Consider the following 21410-nt stretch of genomic DNA (forward strand, 5'->3'; position numbering starts at 1 on the left):
TCTTTATTCTAAAATTCTTAGTCCTGAATCTTTTATAGTCTTTCTTTTTTTAAATTGTAGTTTACGGATTGTAAATTTTTTTTTATTCTCCAAAAACCCAACTACTAATTTTGCCACTTTTTAATTTTCAATCTGCCTTTTATTTTATTCTTTGCTATTTGTGACTTGTCACTTTATTCCCCTTTTAAGTTTTTGGACAGATACTTAATTCTTCACACTTAATTCTTTCTTACTAATATATTAACTTATAAACAAACTTTTATCAAACGCCTGTTAGGCAAAACACTATGCATTTGTAACCACAATTTTTCCTCTGTTGTTTCGTTGTGTGTATTAAGTTTTTATATACTAAATTTCCATTTCTATTGTCTTTTAAAAATATTTTGCCATTTTATTCTGACTTTATTCTTCATGAATAAGCATTAAGGGCATTTTTTTTCTCCATAGTTTTAATTGTTTTTGTTTGTTTGTTTGGCCATGCTGTGTGGCTTGCAGAATCTTAGTGCCCCGACCAGGGATTGAACCTGGGCCCTCAGCAGTGAAAGCATGTAGTCCTAACCACTGGACTGCCAGGGAGTTCCCTCTATAGTTTTAATTGTTAACTTCACTTTTCCATCTGTATTCAAAATAGGTAAAAGAGAATGTTTAGAATAGCAGATGAGGGATAAGTGTATTTGTTCATTAGGGAGATTAAGGCTTATAGGAATGGCCAGGCTTTAGTGGAATTTGAAGAAAGTGATCTTGTGTTAGGCTAGATCTATATGTTCTGTTTCCAAAACTTTGTTAAATAGCAAAAATAATTCTTTGCAGAGATTGAAAACTGATGAGACTTCACCACATCCAGCCAGCATATTAGTTTTGTTCAGTCCACACAGTGATTTTTAAAAATCTGAAATAGTTGCCAGTATTTAAAAGTCAAGAGATTTCATGTAAAATTCCCAGTCTCTAATTCTCTTAAACCAGATTGTTTGACATAATCACTGGAACTGGTTATGACTATTCTGTTTAGAATGAAACTTGCCTTGTCCCATTTCTCATAATCCCACTTTGACATAATACATCCAGTTATCTTGCTTGTCTGATACTTGGAGGCGTTTGAGTTTGTGACCCCTTTCTATAACATGAGAATATAGAATAGAAACCTTGTAGTTGATCCAGGGCAGGGGCTTAGCTGTATGTTAGAAACCTTGTAGTTAACCTCATGGCAGTATAGAAAGGTACATGAGGTTAGACTGGGCTTGAGAGGGAAGTATTACCTGAAAGTTAGCGAGCAATGGGTATTAGACTGAGAAGTAATATTGAAAAATGGTAAATGAGGAGATGGTAGTCTCAAGAAAAAAGGTACTGTGTTAAAAATGCCAGAGACAGAACACTGTTATCATAATGAGGCCTTATTGATAAATGAAAGGTACGAAGTAGGAGTAGGAAGAAAGTGTCTGAGTATGTGAAGAAATCTCTTTTTCTGTCCTGACTCCTTTTGCATCATGGAGACAGTTATAATCTCAGTCCATATCGTCATCTAATTTTACTTCATCTAGAAACCAAAGGTATATATAGAGATCAATAAGTACAAATAATAGAAGTGTAAATAGGTAATGAATATAAAAGTATTTGATCCTGTAGATACTAAATGATATGCTGTTAGAACAAGTTGAAAATTTTGTTGAAACTGACTACTGGACATAGGGGGAAAAATCTTAGATTTTATACAATAACCACAACAATTTTTTTTGACAGTTTTAAATTTAGCATATTTTATAACTTAATATATCACACTTATATTGATACATTTTTAATAAATTTAATTTTGTCTTGCCACATCATACAAAAATGGCTAGGTAATTTGTTGGCATGTTTTGCCATTATTTAGAAAATATATTTGTGTTGGTTTAATTTAAAATGTAGAATGTAGTCTATATGGTGATACAAAATATAGTTTAGGGGATACTTCAGAGTATCCTGGAGGCACACTTCAAAGAAATAGTCAGACATCCTCCAAAGTAGTTGAAATGGAGAATTCATGGAAGACCCACCTGTTTGCCAATTAGGAGGGCTGTACTCTATATATTTAGATGCCTTGAATTGAGAAAACAGTTCATTTCAAATGTCAGCCCTGTACTGAAAGTCACAAGGACTTTCAAAACAGTAGGTGGTGATTGTTGATCAATATGGGCTTTTCTGTATGCCTGCTCCAGGGTGAGTAGCAGCAGAAATTCATTTATTTAACTGTGGTTAATGATTCCCCTGAACAACTTGGTGAGACAAGGTAGTGTATCAGAGAGTACATCATTTTATGTATGGATTTTTTTTTAAAGTATTTTTCAACCTCTGATCTAGATGGCTTAGTGGGTTTATCACCTTTGAGATATCCACTCTGCTCACACAGATAACAATAGATAAAATGTAAAAAGAGAGAACTAAAAGGATATTGATAATCTCAAAAACATGTTAAAAATTACTGTGGTCAAGAAATGAAACAGGGGCTTCCCTGGTGGCGCAGTGGTTGGGAGTCCGCCTGCCCATGCAGGGGACACGGGTTCGTGCCCCGGTCCCGGAAGATCCCACATGCCGCAGAGCGGCTAGGCCCGTGAGCCATGGCCGCTGGGCCTGCACGTCCGGAGCCTGTGCTCCGCAACGGGAGAGGCCACAACAGTGAGAGGCCCGCATACCACAAAAAAAAAAAAAAAGAAAGAAATGAAACAAAAATACACGATGATGAAAGGAAATGAATGATTAGACCTATTAGATTCCAGGTCTGGAAATGAGGCTTCAAGGAATTTGACTCTTAAGAGCAAAAGAATATAATGGGAGCCAGGCTTATTGCTTAATGCCAGAATCTAAATAAGGCCCCATCTTCCTTGGCAGAGGAAGCAGAAAATAAATGTTGCTGACTGCCATCAAGAACTACAGTGTTTAACAACCTGAAGGCTTATGGAGCCAGAAACCTGCAGATGCAGCCTTATGACCATACTGCATGGTCATACCACATCACTATTAGTTCTGTAATGAATCTGTGCTATCCCAAATAGCATCATGGTATAGAAACTGAAATGTGATTTAAAAATCTTATCCTAGTCTGGGGAACTGGGACATCTCTAAAATGAATACATAATAAAATAAAATAATTTTATTTTAAATAAAATACAATAAAATGAATAGGTGAACACAGAGAGGGTAGAAGAGAAAAAAACACAAATACCCCGCCCCCCATACACACATCCACACTGAAAATTAATCAGCAAACCAAAACCCCCAAATATATGAAAAATGTTAATGCTAAGAGAGCCAACATACCAACAATTGAAACATGAAAATTATTTTTGTGTTTAAGGGTCCTCAAAGAGAGATGATGAAATAACTTATTCAAAAAAAGAAGAGATTAAGAAACAGGCAGAAATAAAACAAAAACAGCTAGCTATAAAAATCAGTTATACATTTTAGAAATGAAAAGTATAATCATTGAAATAAAAAATCAACTTATGAGATAGACCATGAACATAGTTGACTGACTGATTAGGAATCTTGTACTGAGATATTCAACAAGAACGTAGCACAGAGTAGCAAAGACATAGATATAGAGATAAGTATATATCATATGTATATGTGACAGAGATGTTAAGAGAGACAGAATATATATGTGTGTCTAATAGGAGTTTTGGGTAGAGAATAGAGTAAATGGTAGATAATCAATATTAGAAAACTTTAAAGTGCTCAGAGTTTTCTGAGGTTGAAGAAAGACATGAATTGTTAGATCAGATATGCCTGGGATAAATGAAGAAAGTCTTTGCTTTTAGGCATTGTGGGAAAACCTCAGAGTATCCAAAAATAAAGGGAAAAATCTTAAATGATACCAAAAAATATAGATTATTTCCAGGGAGTGACAATTATATTGACAGCAGATTTTTCATCAGCAAATTAAATGCCAGACAATAATAGAATAATATCTTCATCCTGATGAGTAGAAAATAACTATCAACATAGACTATTATACCAGCTAATTAGGACAGCAAGGACAAAATGAAGATGTACTCAGTGGGTAGAGGAGGAATAGGAGATAATATTGAAAGAAAGGAAGAAGAAAATTCAAAGAAAGGCATCCAAACAGTAAAATCAAAGAACTAAGATCAGATACTACAAAAACCACGATAAATATAAACAGATTAAAGTTACCTGTTATAAGAGATGATAAAAAGATATGCAAATCAAATCCAGCTATATATAGTGTTTACAACTAAATCTTAAACACAAACATGTAAAAAACATGAAAATAAAAGGACTATAAAAGAGGCTTCTCACTTCTGGGTATATACCCCAAAGAATTGAAAACAGGGACTTGAACAGGTATTTGTACATTCATATTCATAACAGCATTATTCACAATAGCCAAAAGGTGGAAGCAACCCAAGTATTCAACAAATGAATGTATAAACAAAATGTGGCATATATGTACAATGGAATATTATTCAGCTTTAAAAAGGAACGAAATTCTGACACATGTTACAACATAGATGAACCTTCAAAACGTTATGATAGGGCTTCCCTGGTGGCGCAGTGGTTGGGAGTCCGCCTGCTGGTGCAGGGGACGCGGGTTCGTGCCCCGGTCCGGGAGAGTCCCGCGTGCCACGGAGCGGCTGGGCCCGTGGGCCATGGCCGCTGAGCCTGCGCGTCCGGAGCCTGTGCTCCGCAACGGGAGAGGCCGCGGGGTGGGGGGGGGGGGCCGCGGGGGGGCCGCGTACCGAAAAAAAAAAAAAAAAACACGTTATGATAAGTGAAATAAGCCAGTCACAAAAGGCAAATACTGTTGTGATTCCACTTATATGAGGTACCTAGAGTAGTTAAATTTCATAGAAACAGAATGGTGGTTGCTGGGGGCTGGGTGGGGAAGGGGGTATTGTTTAATGCATACAGAGTGTCAGTTTGGGAAGATGAAAAAAGTTCTGAACATAGATGGTGGTGATGGTTGCACAACACTGTCAATGTATTTAATGCCACTGAACTATACACTTAAAAATGGTTAAGGGGGCTTCCCTTGTGGTGCAGTGGTTGAGAATCCGCCTGCCAATTCAGGGGACACGGGTTCGAGCCCTGGTCTGGGAAGATCCCACATGCCGCGGAGCAACTAAGCCCGTGAGCCACAATTACTGAGCCTGCACGTCTGGAGCCTATGCTCCGCAACAAGAGAGGCCGCGACAGTGAGAGGCCCGCACACCGCGATGAAGAGTGGCCCCCGCTTGCCGCAACTAGAGAAAGCCCTCGCACAGAAACGAAGACCCAACACAGCCATAAATAAATAAATAAAGTAAGAGTCAGAGCACTGGAAGACAACTGATACTTAAAAAAAAAAAAAAAAAAATTTCCTCTGAAATCCAGAAGACGACTAGGATAACCATTATCATCACTTTTATTCAGCTTTTCACTGTAGGTCCTAGTCAATGAAATAAAGTACAAGAAAAGAAAATAAACAGTATAGAGATTAGAAAGGAAGAAATAAAACTGACAAAACTGATATTAAGATGATTTTTATGTAGAAAATTCAAAACCAGTTTACAAACTATTAAATAAATATATTTAGCAAAGTTATTAGATATAGGATTAATATAAAAATTAATTGCAAAAAAAAAATTAATTGCATTTCTACATGTCAGCAGTAAACATATAAAATGAAATTTTTAAAAAGAACCGTCTTTAGCTTTTTGCAGGTAACTTTTTATTTGACGTATAGTTGATTTACAATGTGTTACTTTCAGGTATACAGCAAAGTGATTCAGCTATACATATATGTGTCTTGCTAAGAATAGCCAAGACAATCTATAAGGAGAAAAAAACTTATTGATGTCCACTACCAGATATCAAGACTTACTATAAAAACTGTTATTGATAAAGTAATTCAGACAGTGTGGTATTTGCACAAGAATGGACAAATGGACCAATGGAGCAGAACAAAGAATACGGGAACTGAGTACATATATATGGTCACTTGATTTATGACAGAGTTGATACTGCAATGCAATGGGGGGAAGGATAGTCTTCTCAATAAATAGTACTGGGTCAGTTGGATAGCCAAATGGAAAAATAATAACCTTGGCTCCCCTATCTCACACAATACACAGAATTAAATTCAAGATAGACTGCAGATTTAAAATTTTAAGCTAATAAAACTTCTGGAGGAAAACAGGAGAATATATTCATGATGTGGAGTAGGCAAAGATTTCTAAAACCAGATAAGCCCCCCAAAAAGCTAACCATAAATGAAAAAGATGATAAATTGGGCTTTATTAAAATTAAGAACTTTTGTTAATCCAAAGATCGGGGCTTCCCTGGTGGCGCAGTGGTTGAGAGTCCGCCTGCCGATGCAGGGGACACGGGTTCGTGCCCCGGTCCGGGAAGATCCCACATGCCATGGAGCGGCTGGGCCCGTGAGCCATGGCCGCTGAGCCTGCGCGTCCGGAGCCTGTGCTCCACAACGGGAGAGGCCACAACAGTGAGAGGCCTGCGTACCGCAAAAAAAAAAACACAAAAAAACAAACAAAAAAATCGATCATAAGTGTGAGAAGATGTACATACCATGCAATTTAGCACCTAATATGTTACCTACAAACGTTCTTATATATAAGGAGGCATGTACAAGAATATTTATTGTTTATTACATTGAAAATTGAAAACAAATAATCATCAGTATGATAATATCAAGGTGTATGTACCAGACATACAGTGGAATCACATAGGAGTTAAAATAAATGAATAAAGCTACATTTATCAACGTTGGTAAATCTCAAAAGCATAATGTGGAGGGAATAAAGCAAGTTGCAGAACAGATATATTAAGATGCTGTGTTGGGAGTCCCCCAAGACCACCCTGAGGCTTGATGATTCAATAGAAGAGTTCACAGGACCCAGAGGAGTTATAATACTCACAGTTACAGTTTAGTACAGCAGAAGGACAGAGATCAAAATTGGTAAATGGAAAAGCTCATGGAGCAAGGTCTAGGAAAAAGCAGATGTAAGCTTCCAGGTGTCTCCTTCCAGTCTCCAGCAAAGAAGTGTGACAAAACACATGTGAAGTGTTGCCAACCAGGGAAGCTCATGTGATCCTTGGTGTCCAGGGTTTTTATTGGGGGTCATTCATGTAGTATCCTCATGTAGTCGTGTAGTGCCCACGTGACTGAGGTCAGCTATTCAGACTCTAGACCTGCCTGCCTCCACCTAGCAAAAACAAATATTCACCATGAATCACTTCATTAGGATAAATTTGTCCAATCAAACTGGTAAGCATGGCTCAAGGGCTCAGAAGTTATATCCCACAATCAAGCCAAGGACCAGTCCTGAAGACAAGCCTTTCCTTGCAGTGTACAATGACCTTGTGAAGTAGATATAGGAAGCCTTTTAAAATCTCTGACTTTAAAGGTCTTCCATAATTATTCCCGATTCAAACTTCATCTTTCAGACTTCATCTTTCTGCTTCCTAATATAAATCCAGTCAAATTAATCTCTTTACTGTCTCCTGAATACTCTATCTTCGTTCTTATTTGAATGCTCCTTTCCTTCTCTCTGTCATGGTCCAATATATTTGCCTCTTTTTTGTGAGGCAAACATGATAACCACTACACTATAGAAACCTGATTGCCTCTTTTTTGAAACCTTCCTTTCTAGCTCTAACCCACACTGATTTCTCCCTTGTATAAGTTTTTGCAAATATGATGCCTAATATATAATTTAGCAGTCTGTTATATTGATCAGCATCATGCATTTTATTTATACAGCCATATTCATTCACTGTCTACTGTGAAGTTTGATATCCCCAACTTGACTGGCAATTTTATGTAGTTGGCTCTGTTTTATTGTCTCTTGTTGTCTATTGTACTGTATGAATTACTATTGTGGTCATCCATTCTTGTTAGTGATTTTCTTATTATCTCTGTAGGTCACTGTAATTGTAGTATGGAAATTTTATGACTGAATTCAGGTTAGTCAGAACACCAAACACCTTTTAAAAAAAGAGAAGAAACTTTGTAAATTGTTCTGTTGGAATATTATAATAGGTACAGGTCGACCATTTCTTTGATTAATATACCATGTCCTTATAATATTAGTTAAATTAACTATATTTTGCAATAACTTTTTTAGACTAATTTTTTGGTCTTCTATATTTCATAATTCTCATAAAAAATGAAAATATTTTCTTGGAGGAAATAGTGTACCTTGAGAAACTCACTAGTAAGTACCATATCAAAATGTTTATATATTTAAAAAAGCAATTTCACATTGCATAAAGATGATTTAACTGCTCCAGGTATTTTGTCCATAATATTGCATATTAAAAAAAGAAAATATAGATTTCTATAAATCTCCCTTTTTTCTTTCTTACATTGGCATCATTTATGTTATCATTAGAGAAACAGATAATAATAAAAGACACCAAAATGTTTTGTTTTGTATAACTATCATTAGGAGACAGGGTCTTTCTCACAAATAGCTTACCTGTTCTTCTCTTGTTACTCTTTTTCCTTCTTAACTCTTGTATATTCATTTCTTTTCTCTAACTCTTTTATCAACTTTTCCATTTATTTATTGTACATACCCAACTCTATTCTAGAATAGATTTAAGATGACTTTATGCTCTTTTTCATTATCCCCATTTACTTCAGTCCCCCCTTTTTTTTACTGCCCCCCCCGCCAAAAAAAAGCCTATGTGAGTATGATTTGTTTTTTAACTATTTTCCTGATAGACTATTTTTTTTATTGTGGTATAGCTGATTTACAATATTACATTATTTTCAGGTGTACAACATGGTGATTCAAAATTTTTATAGATTGTGCTCCATTTAACATTATTATAAAATGTTGGCTCTATTCCCAGTGTTGGACAATATATCCTTATAGCTTAATTATTCTATATATAGTACTTTGTACTTCTTAATCCCCTACCCCTATCTTGCACCTCCCCCCTTTTCTCTCCCCACTGGTAACCACTAGTTTGTTCTTTTTTTTTTTTTAATTTATTTATTTATTTTTGGCTGCATTGGGTCTTCATTGTTGCTAGTTTGTTCTTTGTATCTGCAAGTCTGTTTCTGTTTTGTTATATTCATTAGTTTTATTTTTTAGATTCCACGTATAAGTGATAACATACAGTATATATCTTTCTCTGTCTGACTTATTTCACTAAGCATAATACCCTCCCTGTCCATCCATGTTGTTGCAAATGGCAAAATTTTCATTCTTTTTTATGGTTAAGTAGTATTCCATTGTATATATATATACCACATCTTCTTTATCCATTCATCTATTGATGGACACTTAGATTGCTTCCGTATCTTAGCTATTGTAAATAATACTGCTATGAACATTGGGGGGTACATGTATCTTTTTGAATTAGTGTTTGCATTTTCTTCAGATATATACCCAAGACTGAAATTGCTGGATTATATGGTAGGTTTTTTTTTGTTTTTTTTTTTAGGACACACAGTGCCAAATGTGGGATCTTAGTTCCCCGACCAGGGATCAAACCTGTGCCCCCTTCATTGGGAGTGCAGAATCTTAACCACTGGACTGCCAGGGAAGTCCCTATTTTTAGGGGGGGGGTTTGCTTTGTTTTATTTTTTTAATTTATTTTAGGCTGCCTTGGGTCTTCGTTGCTGCACGTGGGCTCTCTCTAGTTGCGGTGAGCGGGGGCTACTCTTCATTGTGGTGCGCAGGCTTCTCATTGCGGTGGCTTCTCTTGTTGCAGAGCACAGGCTCTAGGTGCACGGGCATCAGTAGTTGTGGCATGCAGGCTCAGTAGTTGTGGCTCGTGGTCTCTAGAGCGCAGGCTCAGTGGCGCACAGGCTTAGTTGCTCCACGGCATGTGAGATCTTCCAGGACCAGGGCTTGAACCCGTGTCCCCTGCATTGGCAGGCAGATTCTTAACCACTGTGCCACCAGGGAAGCCCTATTTTTAGTTTTTAGGTTTTTAATTAATTAATTTTATTTACTTTTGGCTGTGTTGGGTCTTGGCTGTGCACAGGCTTTCTCTAGTTGTGGTGAGTGGGGGCTCCTCTTCATTGTGGTGCACAGGCTTCTCATTGTGGCTTCTCTTGTTGTGGAGTACGGGCTCTAGGCATGCGGGCTTCAGTAGTTGCAGCATGCTGGCTCAGTAGTTGTGGCTCGCGGGCTCTAGAGTGCAGGCTCAGTAGTTGTGGCGCACGGGCTTAGTTGCTCCACAGCATGTGGGATCTTCCCGGACCAGGGCTCAAACCCGTGTCCCCTGCATTGGCAGGTGGATTCTTAACCACTGTGCCACCAGGGAAGCTCTATTTTTAGTTTTTTAGGAACTTCCATGCTGTTTCCCACAGTGGCTGCACCAATTTACTTTTTCCCACCAACAGGGCACAACAATTCCCTTTTCTCCACACCCTTTCCAGCATTTATTATTTATAGACTTTTTGATGACAGCCTTTCTGATTGGTGTGAGGTAATACCTCATTGTGGTTTTGATTTGCATTTCTCTAGTAATTAGCGTTGTTGAGCATCTTTTCATGTGCCTGTTGGCCATCTGTATGTCTTCTTTGGAAAAATGTTTATTCAGCCCATTTTTTAATCAGGTTGTTTGTGTTTTTGATATTGAGTTGTATAAGCTGTTTATGTATTTTGATATTTCCTGAATGACTCTTTACACAGCAATTAGAAATATATTGGCTTGATGATGTGGTGAGCCATCTGTAGAATTGACCAATACCTCCATAATTCTTTCTCTTTGTACTTAACTTTTCTTTCCAAGCAGAGGAAGTTTGTCTCATTGCAATGTTGATTTTAAAAATATAATTTGAAAATTTTTAAACCTATCATAGAAAGTGTTTATAATTTCTAAAAAAGTCTTAAATTCTTACATCATCAGTAAGTTAATGTTATTCATATTTTAGGGATTTACTAAAATTTACTTTTTTGCCACTTCAGTGTCAAAGTAGAGTTTAACTTGTGTTGTGAGTCACACCTTAGTTTGCCTAGCATTTTTATTTTCAATGTCCATTTGTTGAATATTGTTGAATAGCTTTCTACAGTAGGTGTTATGTCTGTTGCTCTTCTTGATTTCTAATTGCTATGAATATAATATAACAGCCTCATGTCAGTCAACTTTCTTAAGCTTCCTCTGTCATTGACTTTTAGAAATATTGTTCAGGAAATGAGAAAGAATAAATCAGAATTACTTGGGATGTTTTTCAAAACACATACCACTAGGGATTCTGATAGTTTACTCTCTTTGCCATCCCTCCTTGGAAATCCATGACTATAGCGAATCACTGTTAGTGAAGAAACTTAAAATAGCCCTCCAGTATGTTAGTTTGTCTTATTTTCCAAAAAGAAACTAGCTTACACGGTACTCATTTATTCTGATAAGAAAAGTTATCAAAATTATTCGTGGAAAGTGATGTTTCACAAAGCAGTAAATGACTACAGATTTCAAATATGTAATGTATCTAGTAATAAAATTATTTATTCTTCTCCTAAAGTGTTAAATTAGACAAATACTTCTGTCAGAGAAGTTGTTGGTTATTAGGAAAACAAGTCTGAAAATTGTGCCCTTTTCTTTAAGAAAACATTCAAACCTTAAGCAGCAAGTACTGGAATTAACACAAAAGAGAAATTCTTAAATAAAATTATTTTCGGTCTTCATTCTTATTTCCTTTTATCTTGGATAACCTTCAGAAAGTGTATCTTTTTTTTATAACCAGTATCCTGAAAATTGCCAGGTTTCACTTGTCTACTTTCTGGTCTACCTCCAGTATAGGTCCCTTCGTTTCTTCTCTCTTCACTCTTGAATTAATCCTCTACCTACTTCACAGGCCGATTCTTTGATGAGAATGAATCCCCTGTTGATCCGCAGCATGGCTCTAAACTGGCGGATTATAATGGGGATGATGGTAACGTAGGTGAGTATGAGGCAGACAAGCAGGCTGAGCTGGCTTACAATGAGGAAGAAGATGGTGATGGTGGAGAGGAAGACGTCCAAGGTGAGCGTGGGCCTGGCCTCCATGCTGTGACCGTGAAACCCACCTCTAAGTTTTTTGGTTGAATTTGTGTAGAATTTTCCCCACTTAATAGCACTACAGTCTTAATACAGAGAGGTTCTGTGCAGTTTTTCAATTTTATTTTGGAAAACAATTTTATGAGAGTGGTATTTGTAGACCTTTAAATAAATCATTTTAATTTTTTTCATTTTTAGTTATTATGTGACATATATTAGTGTTTATAGTTACAATCTGAAACTCAGACTCTTCAGAAATTTTAGAATTAAATTGTTTAAAATGGCTCTAGACTTCACCTAAGGCAAATACTCCCAGAAAAATATTTTTTCCAATTTCTCATCTGAAAGCATTTCATCATTCTAAGTACAGATATTAACCAGACAGCCACAAAGGGAATGGTCTCGTCCACACTGAAGACAGGATTATTTCACTAATGATTCAGCATAGGAAGGCTGTTTTTGAAATTTGTTCTGAGAGGCTTAAAATTTATACTAAACAATCAGTTTTTGAAGATTTGTCTGTTTTGTGTTTAATACACAGATTCAACATATTTTCCTTGTTAACTGTGTTCCTTCTGAACTTTTAACTTAGTGAAAGTTCAGAATCTACTTGTTTGCATGCACCCCTACCCACGCATGCATATCAGAGTATGTTGCTTTATTGCAAGTTCTTAGGCCTGTTTTCTGCCTGCTTATATCATTTAGTAGCATTTATGGAGCTTTTTCTCTTTTCTATAAAAATTGATTATGAACTTAATGTGTGAAGTATTCAATTTTATAATACATTGCATGAAATATTTTTCAATGTAACCTATCTTGATTTCTTCCTTAACTCTTTTTAAAGTAATTAAATGTTATTTAGGTTCCTGACAAGAATTGCTTCTGTAAAACTCAGAAGAAAATATAGTTGTCCTAGAATACTACATAGTTAATAGAAAAAGGAAAACTAGAGACTCTAACTTCCACCTAGGCATTATTTTGTTAGTACATTCTAGTTTGGGAAGAATAGTTATTGGATTAGAAAGAGATTAATAAATGCTAGGAGTTATATACGGATGTTAATGAGAAATGCTCAAACACTTTTTGGTATCAGTGAAAAAATTGTACTCATCCATTTTTCTACAATCTCATCCATTTTTCATAAATCTTACCATTTCTTTCTCATTGCTTTTGTAATTTGTTTGGATTATACTTATTTGCAATTATTTATAACTTAGTTTTAAGGCTTTTTCATGCATGCATATCGTATCACCAATTAGATTGTAAGCTCTCGGAGGGCAGGAATTTTCATTTATTTTGCCTTCTATTTTGTTTGTATCCTTTTCTGCCTTCATATTCAGCCCCCACCCCCACAGTAGTCCTTAGCGTACCTAGGGCCCTCAATAAATACTGTTAACGGATCATTTTATGCCTTTCTCATTGAGTTTTTATTCTTACAACTGTGACTAGGTTAATAACCCATTAACTTCTGGTCTTATAATCTTGCTTGGTTTACACTTTAAACATTCTCTGTTTTTCTTTCATAGAAGCTTCTATCATCTCATTGTATAATTTTGAGGTTTTTATTAGAACAATTAATTTCAGTGGTATTGAAAATTATTTCTTATATTTTGGCTATCTTAATGTTGATGACTTTTATCACGAAGTTCTCATTTGATATTTTTATGATTTTTATCCATAATAGATACATTTATCTTCAGTGCCTTCTCTCTCTCTTTCCTATGCTCTTCTCCCTCTCCCACCCCTAGTTCTCATTGCCACTTTCTACTTTAGGTCCCCGGTACCCTCATTCAACCCCTCCTTTTCCTTTCACAAGAGAATAAATCCATTGATTCTCAGGAATATAAGGAAATGACCTAAGATGATATTCTCAATGAAGTAGGGAGGGGATGGTTAAATTTGGGGGTTTCCTCATTTGCAAGTGAATCTTACTTGAGCTGGAGATTGCCATTTAACATTTTTTTTAATCCCATTTTGAGGTTCACTAGATGATAGCAGCAGAAGGATAGTGCAGCTACTAAGGGACTCCTTTATCATAGGGAACAGAAAGATGTTAAGAACATCTGCTCCAGCAAATACAGAGAGAGAAGTTTGGGTGAACTGACTAAAAAGGAATACTGGAGACTTGGATATTTAATACCAAATAATTTTAAACATGTTTTCAGAGATTCTTTAGGTATAGTATTAACTGTCTAAAAAGTGGAGAGTGAGAATTATGGTTCTTCCCTAGTTTATCAACAATATGTATTCCAAATGTTTATTATTAAGTTATAGAGTATTTAAAAGCATTTCTTCATAGCTTCAGTGTAAAAATAATGGTTGGGTTCCTAGGTCAGTTTGCACTTTCAGCGAAAGCAGGCAGTAGAGTGGAAAAAACCATTAGCCTTAGAACTAGGAGACCAGCTGTGTATTGCTTTTCTAGTCACTTATACTCTCTGGGCCACCATTTCTTCATCTGTAATGTAAGGGTGTTGAACTAGAATACATAGATGATCCTTCTTAGTTCTAAAATTTTGTGGTCACATTCATAGTGGATTCACTGTAACACAAGTATTAGGGACAAATGTGTTTCATATTTCAGCATCTAAAATAACATCTTCCCCCAAACCCTAGAAAGAAAAGTGGAAACTTTATGCTCCCATTGAAACTCTGCAGCCAGAGATTTCAAAAATTGAAGCATGCACTTCAGAAGCACTTTAATGTTTCTACCAGCAGGGGCTCTGCTCTGCTCTCCCTGGTATTAGAAGCAGTTGTGTTTTTTTGTTTTGTTTTGTTTTTTCTCAAGCTGTTGGGTCCCTAGTATTAGACATTCCAGCTGCAGGACTGAGGTTCTAGCTTCAGCTAAAGACACTGATTTTGGTCTCCGAAATTCTGGATTATGAAATGGAGGCTTTGACAGCATCTCTGCCAATAGGGAGCTAAAGAATTCCAGCTTTATTTCTGATGCCTGTTTGTGCATATTGATCATTTGGGTCAGTACTGCCTGCAGATTCACTTAATTCTGTAGAATTAAGTGAAGCCTGTTTTTCCTGTGTTTACAATCCTGGTTTATTTTGATTTTTAATTCCTGGTTTCCTGAAGCATCCTAAAAGAAATATTATTTTATTTACATTGGTGTAAACATTTTTTCCCTGACTTCTGCTAATGATCCAATGAAAAGGTTAACTAAAAGATTAACTCTGGAAACACTACACATCTGATAGATATATCTTTTAATTCATTCTTTATTATAAAAAGGATATGGATGTTTACAAATTCCCTTTACTCTTATCTTTAATGCCATAGAAGTTCCAAGTTTGTTTAATAGAATATGAAATGCACATTACTAAGTATACCTATGGAAGGAAGTTTAGCATAGTGCCTAAGTGCCTGGATTCTGGAGCCAGACTGCCTAGATTTTAATCCTAGCTCCACCACTTACTAGCTCTGTGACCTTGTGAATTACCTATACCTCTATGCCTTGAAATCCTTATCTGTAAACTAGGGATAAATATAGTTACCTAACTCAACAATTGTTATGTGGATTGTATGATTTAAATATTTATTCAGCACTTAGAACAGGATCTTTCACACTGTAAGCACTGTGTAAGTGTTGAATAAAACAATTTTTTAAAAAGTAAAAACAAGTGTAGAGTTTTTTCCCTGGGTTGCCTGCTTTAGAGGACAATTGCACTTTGGCCTGTGGATTAATTTGTACTTTTTTTTTTTTTTTTTTTTTTTTTTTTTTGGCGGTACGCGAGCCTCTCACTGTTGTGGCCTCTCCCGTTGTGGAGCACAGGCTCCGGACGCGCAGGCTCAGCGGCCATGGCTCACGGGCCCAGCCGCTCCATGGCATGTGGGATCTTCCCGGACCGGGGCACGAATCCATGTCCCCTGCATCGGCAGGCGGACTCTCAACCACTGCACCACCAGGGAAACCCTAATTTGTACATTTTAATGGAGGCTCACTGCCTTATTTCCCCAAGGCATTCTTGCTTGGTAGAGCTTGCTTTATGGAGGTGGTCCTTTCTTGACTTAAGAGGGAATTTAGAAATTATTTGATAAATTATAAATATCTTTATATTTAATAGTCACTTTATGTTGATGAGTTATTTACAGATTTTGCTTCTTTGTAAAATGAAATAAAATATCAGTCCATATAATTGTATTTAGTGGCTGTTATTGTATATCAGATTTGGTTAGGTAATTTTGTCATAGATAAATGCAAAGAGGTTGTTGGTAGAAACATGAATTCTGGTTGGAATAGCTACACTGAAAGTAGACTCTAGTTAATGTAAATGGTAGCTCAATGTAAGAGAAAGGCAATCAGAAGTCCTATGAAATTATGAAAAAGCAATGTGAAGGCACCATATTAAAACTTTGCTAAAGAGCATAAGTTAATAAAACCAACAAACTCCTCCTTATAGAGGACTTCGGAAGTAAAGACTGCCTTCCTATGCATTAATTTACTTTGAAGTTGGAAAAATAGTTGTTACCCTAGTCTACCAAGAAGGTAATTAGAAGTCTAAAGAGATTTAGGAACTAGATCATGTTTGTTAAGTGCCTGAGCCAGGACTAGGGTTCTGTTTTTCTGTTCCTAGACCTTTGCTGTTATCTTGTTTTCTCTTTACAATTATTTATTTAAAAATCTCAAAAAGTAACATCATTTTTTCCTTTGAATAACTTTCCTGTAAATTTCTAGAAATTCTTTATATAGTAGCTTTTCCCACTGCTCCATGGTGATTGTCTTCATTTAATTACTAAAGTCCTAAAAGATGTGTTTATAGCCATACAGTGAGGTCCCATAACATGGGTCCTAAGGAGAGCTTTCTGGAGAGGTGCCAGTGATTATTTTCCTTTTTAAAACCAAGATAATTTTTTAAAGTATGAAGAGTTCTTTGATAAGAGAATGATTAGTATATTTTCAAAATACAAATGTGATTATGGATGTAATTTCAGCCTTTGCACCTAACAGATTTGGGGTTATCATTGCTATTGAATTACAGTATTAAAAATATGAGATCAATTTGCTAGAATATGAAGAATGATTGCCTGCAATTCTAAAAGAGAATTTCTGTAAATTTAACAGGAAAGTTATTGAAAGGTGAGAGAAAGTTGGTTTGTTTGGCATTTCTAATAACTAAATGTAAAGAAGAAATAAGAACACGTCATTATGGAAGGTTTACACATAGTACTTACACTACATGGTACATACAAATACACATACAGAGTACATACACCACATGGCATCTTTCTTGAACAAAATGTTACCATACAATATACTAGAGAAGCTGAGAGTGGAAAACCTATCAAACCTAAAAGAATAGATTGGAGATAGCTATAGTATACATATGAATTTGGAATCCAACCCCTCTTTAAAATATACACCCAGACAGTTATAATAGTAATACTTCAATATATCAAAAACTAAACTATTGGGTAATTGTAACTGTGAACCAGAAAGTAACAAAAGTTATTTTTAAGGCTGTGGAGGAGCCAAAAGATGTCATTAAAAACCATGTACGGGCTTCCCAGGTGGCTCAGTGGTTGAGAGTCCGCCTGCCGATGCAGGGGACACGGGTTCGTGCCCCGGTCCGGGAAGATCCCACATGCCGCGGAGCGGCTGGGCCCGTGAGCCATGGCCGCTGAGCCTGCGCGTCCGGAGCCTGTGCTTCGCAACGGGAGAGGCCACAACAGTGAGAGGCCTGCGTGCCGCAAAAAAAACAACAACAATGTACTAAAAAGGGAGCCTCTTAAGCTCTAATTAAAATACTAATTTTAATACTCTGAGCAGTCTTATTTCAAAACTTGAAGATAGAAATAACTATAAAATTAGAAAGGAAGAGAAGAATTGTTGTTGGTAGTTAAGCTGAGAGTAGTGAAGTGACAGGTGATAGCCGAGAAGGACCCAGAAAAACCTGTCAATAGCCAAATAAGTCGAACTCTGAAGCACTATATGGAGTCGTTTAGTATAGCTACTCAAAGTGACTTTGAGGATGTTAGTGTCTAATAATATTGTGTGATAGTTTTTTTCTTTTCAGTAAAGAAAAGGTTGTTTTTTAACATACTCCATTTAGGAAGTTGCTGGTAAGCTATTTGCAGAATAGCAAAGAAATTCATTTAAACGCTAAATTTGGGGATCATGAGTAACTTTTATTTTATTTTCTAATTTTTACTTGATGACTATGGATTAATTTTACCATTAGAAAAAATGTTTGGTTTTTAAAGGCATGAAAATGTATAAAGAATGATTTCTACCAAAGCTTTAATTTAAAGGACTAACTTTCATCTATATAGAAATAATATATTTACATAAAAGGATCAATTCTTCAGTGCTTGTGGAATCCTAAAGCTTTGCTAACTATCTAGCTCTACTTATTTCTTTCATCCTCTTTCTTTTCCCTTCTTCCTTTCTTCTTTCCTTTCTCTCTCTCCCCCCACCTTTTCTTCTTTTCTTCCTTCCCTTCTTTCTTTTTTCTCTATCATCAAAAGATTTGTTAAAATTAAGTGATTTTCCAAAACAGTTACAGACTTCACTCATTTGCCAAGCAACTAAGAAACAGAACAGCATTTACAGAGGTGTAAGATAACGAGTAGAAAACTACATTAAGGCTGAAGGAAAAAAATAAAAGAGATTATTTGATTGGATTTCTGTAAGTGATTTTAAAAATAATATTCTTGATACCTGATTATTTTCCTTACAGATGATGAAGAACAAGAACTGCAAATGGATCCTGCAGACTATGGAAAGCAACATTTCAATGATGCCCTTTAAGCCGTAAAGGAAAACTTCAGAAAACCTAAAGTGCTGTAAAATGGAATCATTTCTACTTTGTCGATTTTGACTTTTGTTGTAAAGATCAGTTGTATCAGTTGTAAAGATACATTGAGATAGATTTAAGGAAAATTTTAAATGAAGGAATGTACCCATGTACATATGTGAACTTTTCATATTGTATTATTATAGCAGAGACTTTGGGGTTATGTTACAGTTGAGCCAAAAACAAAGTAAGCAAAACTGTAATCTTTGCATTTAAAGCAAACTAATGTATATTTTACATTTTATTGAGCCTAATTCTTTCCACAAATAGACAAACAGGAAAAATGATTGTACAGTTTATATGTTGCACATAGCATAACCACAAAGAGAACAATTATTCAACTGGAAAACTTTTAATACACTAATACATGCTTGTTAGCCCAACAGGTGTTCTGTTCTATCCACCCCTCATCTCATGCTGTTCAAGGAATCATACCTAGAATAGTTGCATGAAGGAGGGGAACCTGAAAGCCAAACACTGGGCAGCAATGTACAAAATCACTTCCCTACTCTTTTTATTTTACATGAGTAATGATGTGTTTCGGCAGATAAGCTTTCAGCTGAGGCCTGATGGAAGCTGAGATAACCTGCAAAGACATAACAATATTTATGAGTTTTGCCTTACTTAGTTCATGAAATTGTGAAATGCATGATCGATGATGTATTTTCAATTTTTATTTTTTCAGGTAATACCAGTACGGTTTAACCGTTACTGGCTAAAATTTTTGTATTTTCAGAGTTAAAGTTGGTGAAGATATTAATGATTTAAATGCCAGATTCTGAAAGAGCCTAAATCAACCTTGAAATGAATTTGCAATCAGTATTTCAAAGCGTCTCTGGTAGTTTTAGTGATCTTATTTGACTAGACTTTTTCAGAAGTATTAAATAAGCAATTTTAACAGATTTTTATTAATGCACAGATAAGTAGAAGTACAGTGAGATCTACAGCCATTTTATTAAAATAGCTTAAAAGTTTGTAATAAAGATGAAGAACCTTTGTATTTACTTAATATGTTAGTTAAGAACCCATAAACCTCATATTTGCTAGACTTACAAAATTATTTTAAATGCATTTGTCTTTTTTGACACTCTTCAGTAGAACGTGTAAGCTAGCTAATCCTTGTTTTCTGATTGAAAGAACTTCTAAATCTTATCCCCCTCCCCCCAAATAAAAGGTTTTGATCATGAGAAATTTAAGCTTGTTAACTCTGTGTTTCAGAAGGGCTACTGTTAATTGCACATGAACATGAGATGCTTCCCCCCCTGCCCCCGTTCTCAGGTTCTAGTCAAAATTCAAACTTACAGAGATTAAAACAAAACAAAACAAAAAAAAGGTTGTTCAATTATTGGAGGTGCAGAAATTCTTAGACTTCAGTTTTAAATTATTTAGCAACCCAGAAAAGATGTAGTGACTTACTAAAATTGTTTTTTCTACCATATCAAAGTTAGTAATTCATGGCTTTGCTGTAGAGTCAGGCCTATAATGAATAGGTATGATAGTTCACAGGATTTTTTTAAGTGGAGTTAAAGGGAATTGATGTACACCTTTTGGAAGTTAGGGTGGGAAGATGAATCTAAAACAAATTCCTAGTAATACTTTATATTTAATACTGTAAAATCTTTACAAATGAAAACCATGAAATTTCCTGCCTTAGTTCCTTTGTCATAAAAACAATCACTTGGTTATATGGTAGCTATTACTTACACAGCAAAATTTCTTCAATTATCAGTCTAGACATTTTATAAACTGAGAAATCTTGGATCAATTGATAATATTTTTGACTGTATTAACATTTTAGTGCTATAAAATACTATGTGAATCTCTTAAAATTCTGACATTCTACAGTCTGTATTAGACATGCTGGTTTTATAACGTTTTACTTCTGCCTTAAGATTTACGTTTTTTAAATGTATTTTTGCCCTGAATTAAGTGTTAATTTGATGGAAACTCTGCTTTTAAAACCATCACTTACTGGGTTCTAATAAATTAAAAATTAAACTTGTTTTACTATTTTGCTGATTCTGATACATATACACACATCACACTCATGTGATGCAGTTAGATTTTAACACTAAAATTTGAGTAAATTTAGAACTCATTTTAAGCTAAGCTAAACTAGAATGGCAGAAATTTTTACACTAGCACTGTTTACTGTAATGCTAGTTTATTCAACAAATTCTGAGTGCTTCCTATGTGCCCAGCGTTGTTCTACTTAGTAAGAATACTGTAGTAAATAAGGTAGACCAGGTTTCTGTTCTCATGGAGCTTACATTCAAGTGGGAGCAGTCAGACAATATACAGGTAAATACTTGAATCAGATAATTTTAAATAGTGATAAGAGCTATTATAAATAAAACAAAGTTCCAAGGTTCCAAGGTCTATAAAGTTCCAAATAATCAGGTTTTCACATAACTGAAACATTGCAGTTGTAAGGCTAGAGTATCATGAGCAAGGAGAAGACAAATGAGGCTAAAGAGGTATGGAAGGGGTAAGATTAGGGAGAACCTCGTAAGTTTAGGTTATTTGTTACTGACCCATAAAGAGAATATGCAGAATATAAAATATACATGGGAAGATGGTTCCAGGGAAAATGTAAATATGACTTCAAAGTCA

At 35.6% G+C, this 21410-nt stretch overlaps 1 protein-coding gene across 2 annotated transcripts in view; it reads left to right on the forward strand.

The window, feature by feature from the left end:
- Positions 1 to 20757, forward strand: part of GOLM2 (golgi membrane protein 2) — a 113065-nt gene extending 92308 nt beyond the window's left edge. Inside the window, exons 9-10 of one of the 2 annotated variants that reach the window (XM_082854405.1) lie at positions 11816 to 11983; positions 18681 to 20757. In XM_082854405.1, coding sequence (XP_082710531.1) covers positions 11816 to 11983; positions 18681 to 18751 — 239 coding nt within the window. In that variant the 3' untranslated portion in view covers positions 18752 to 20757. The remainder of the gene's footprint in view (positions 1 to 11815; positions 11984 to 18680) is intronic. The other variant, XM_082854406.1, reaches the window with a different exon arrangement.
- Positions 20758 to 21410: the final 653 nt, after the last annotated feature.

Source organism: Leucopleurus acutus (assembly GCF_964270905.1).
Source record: "Leucopleurus acutus genome assembly, chromosome: 1".
In the NCBI taxonomy this organism is placed as follows: domain Eukaryota; kingdom Metazoa; phylum Chordata; class Mammalia; order Artiodactyla; family Delphinidae; genus Leucopleurus; species Leucopleurus acutus.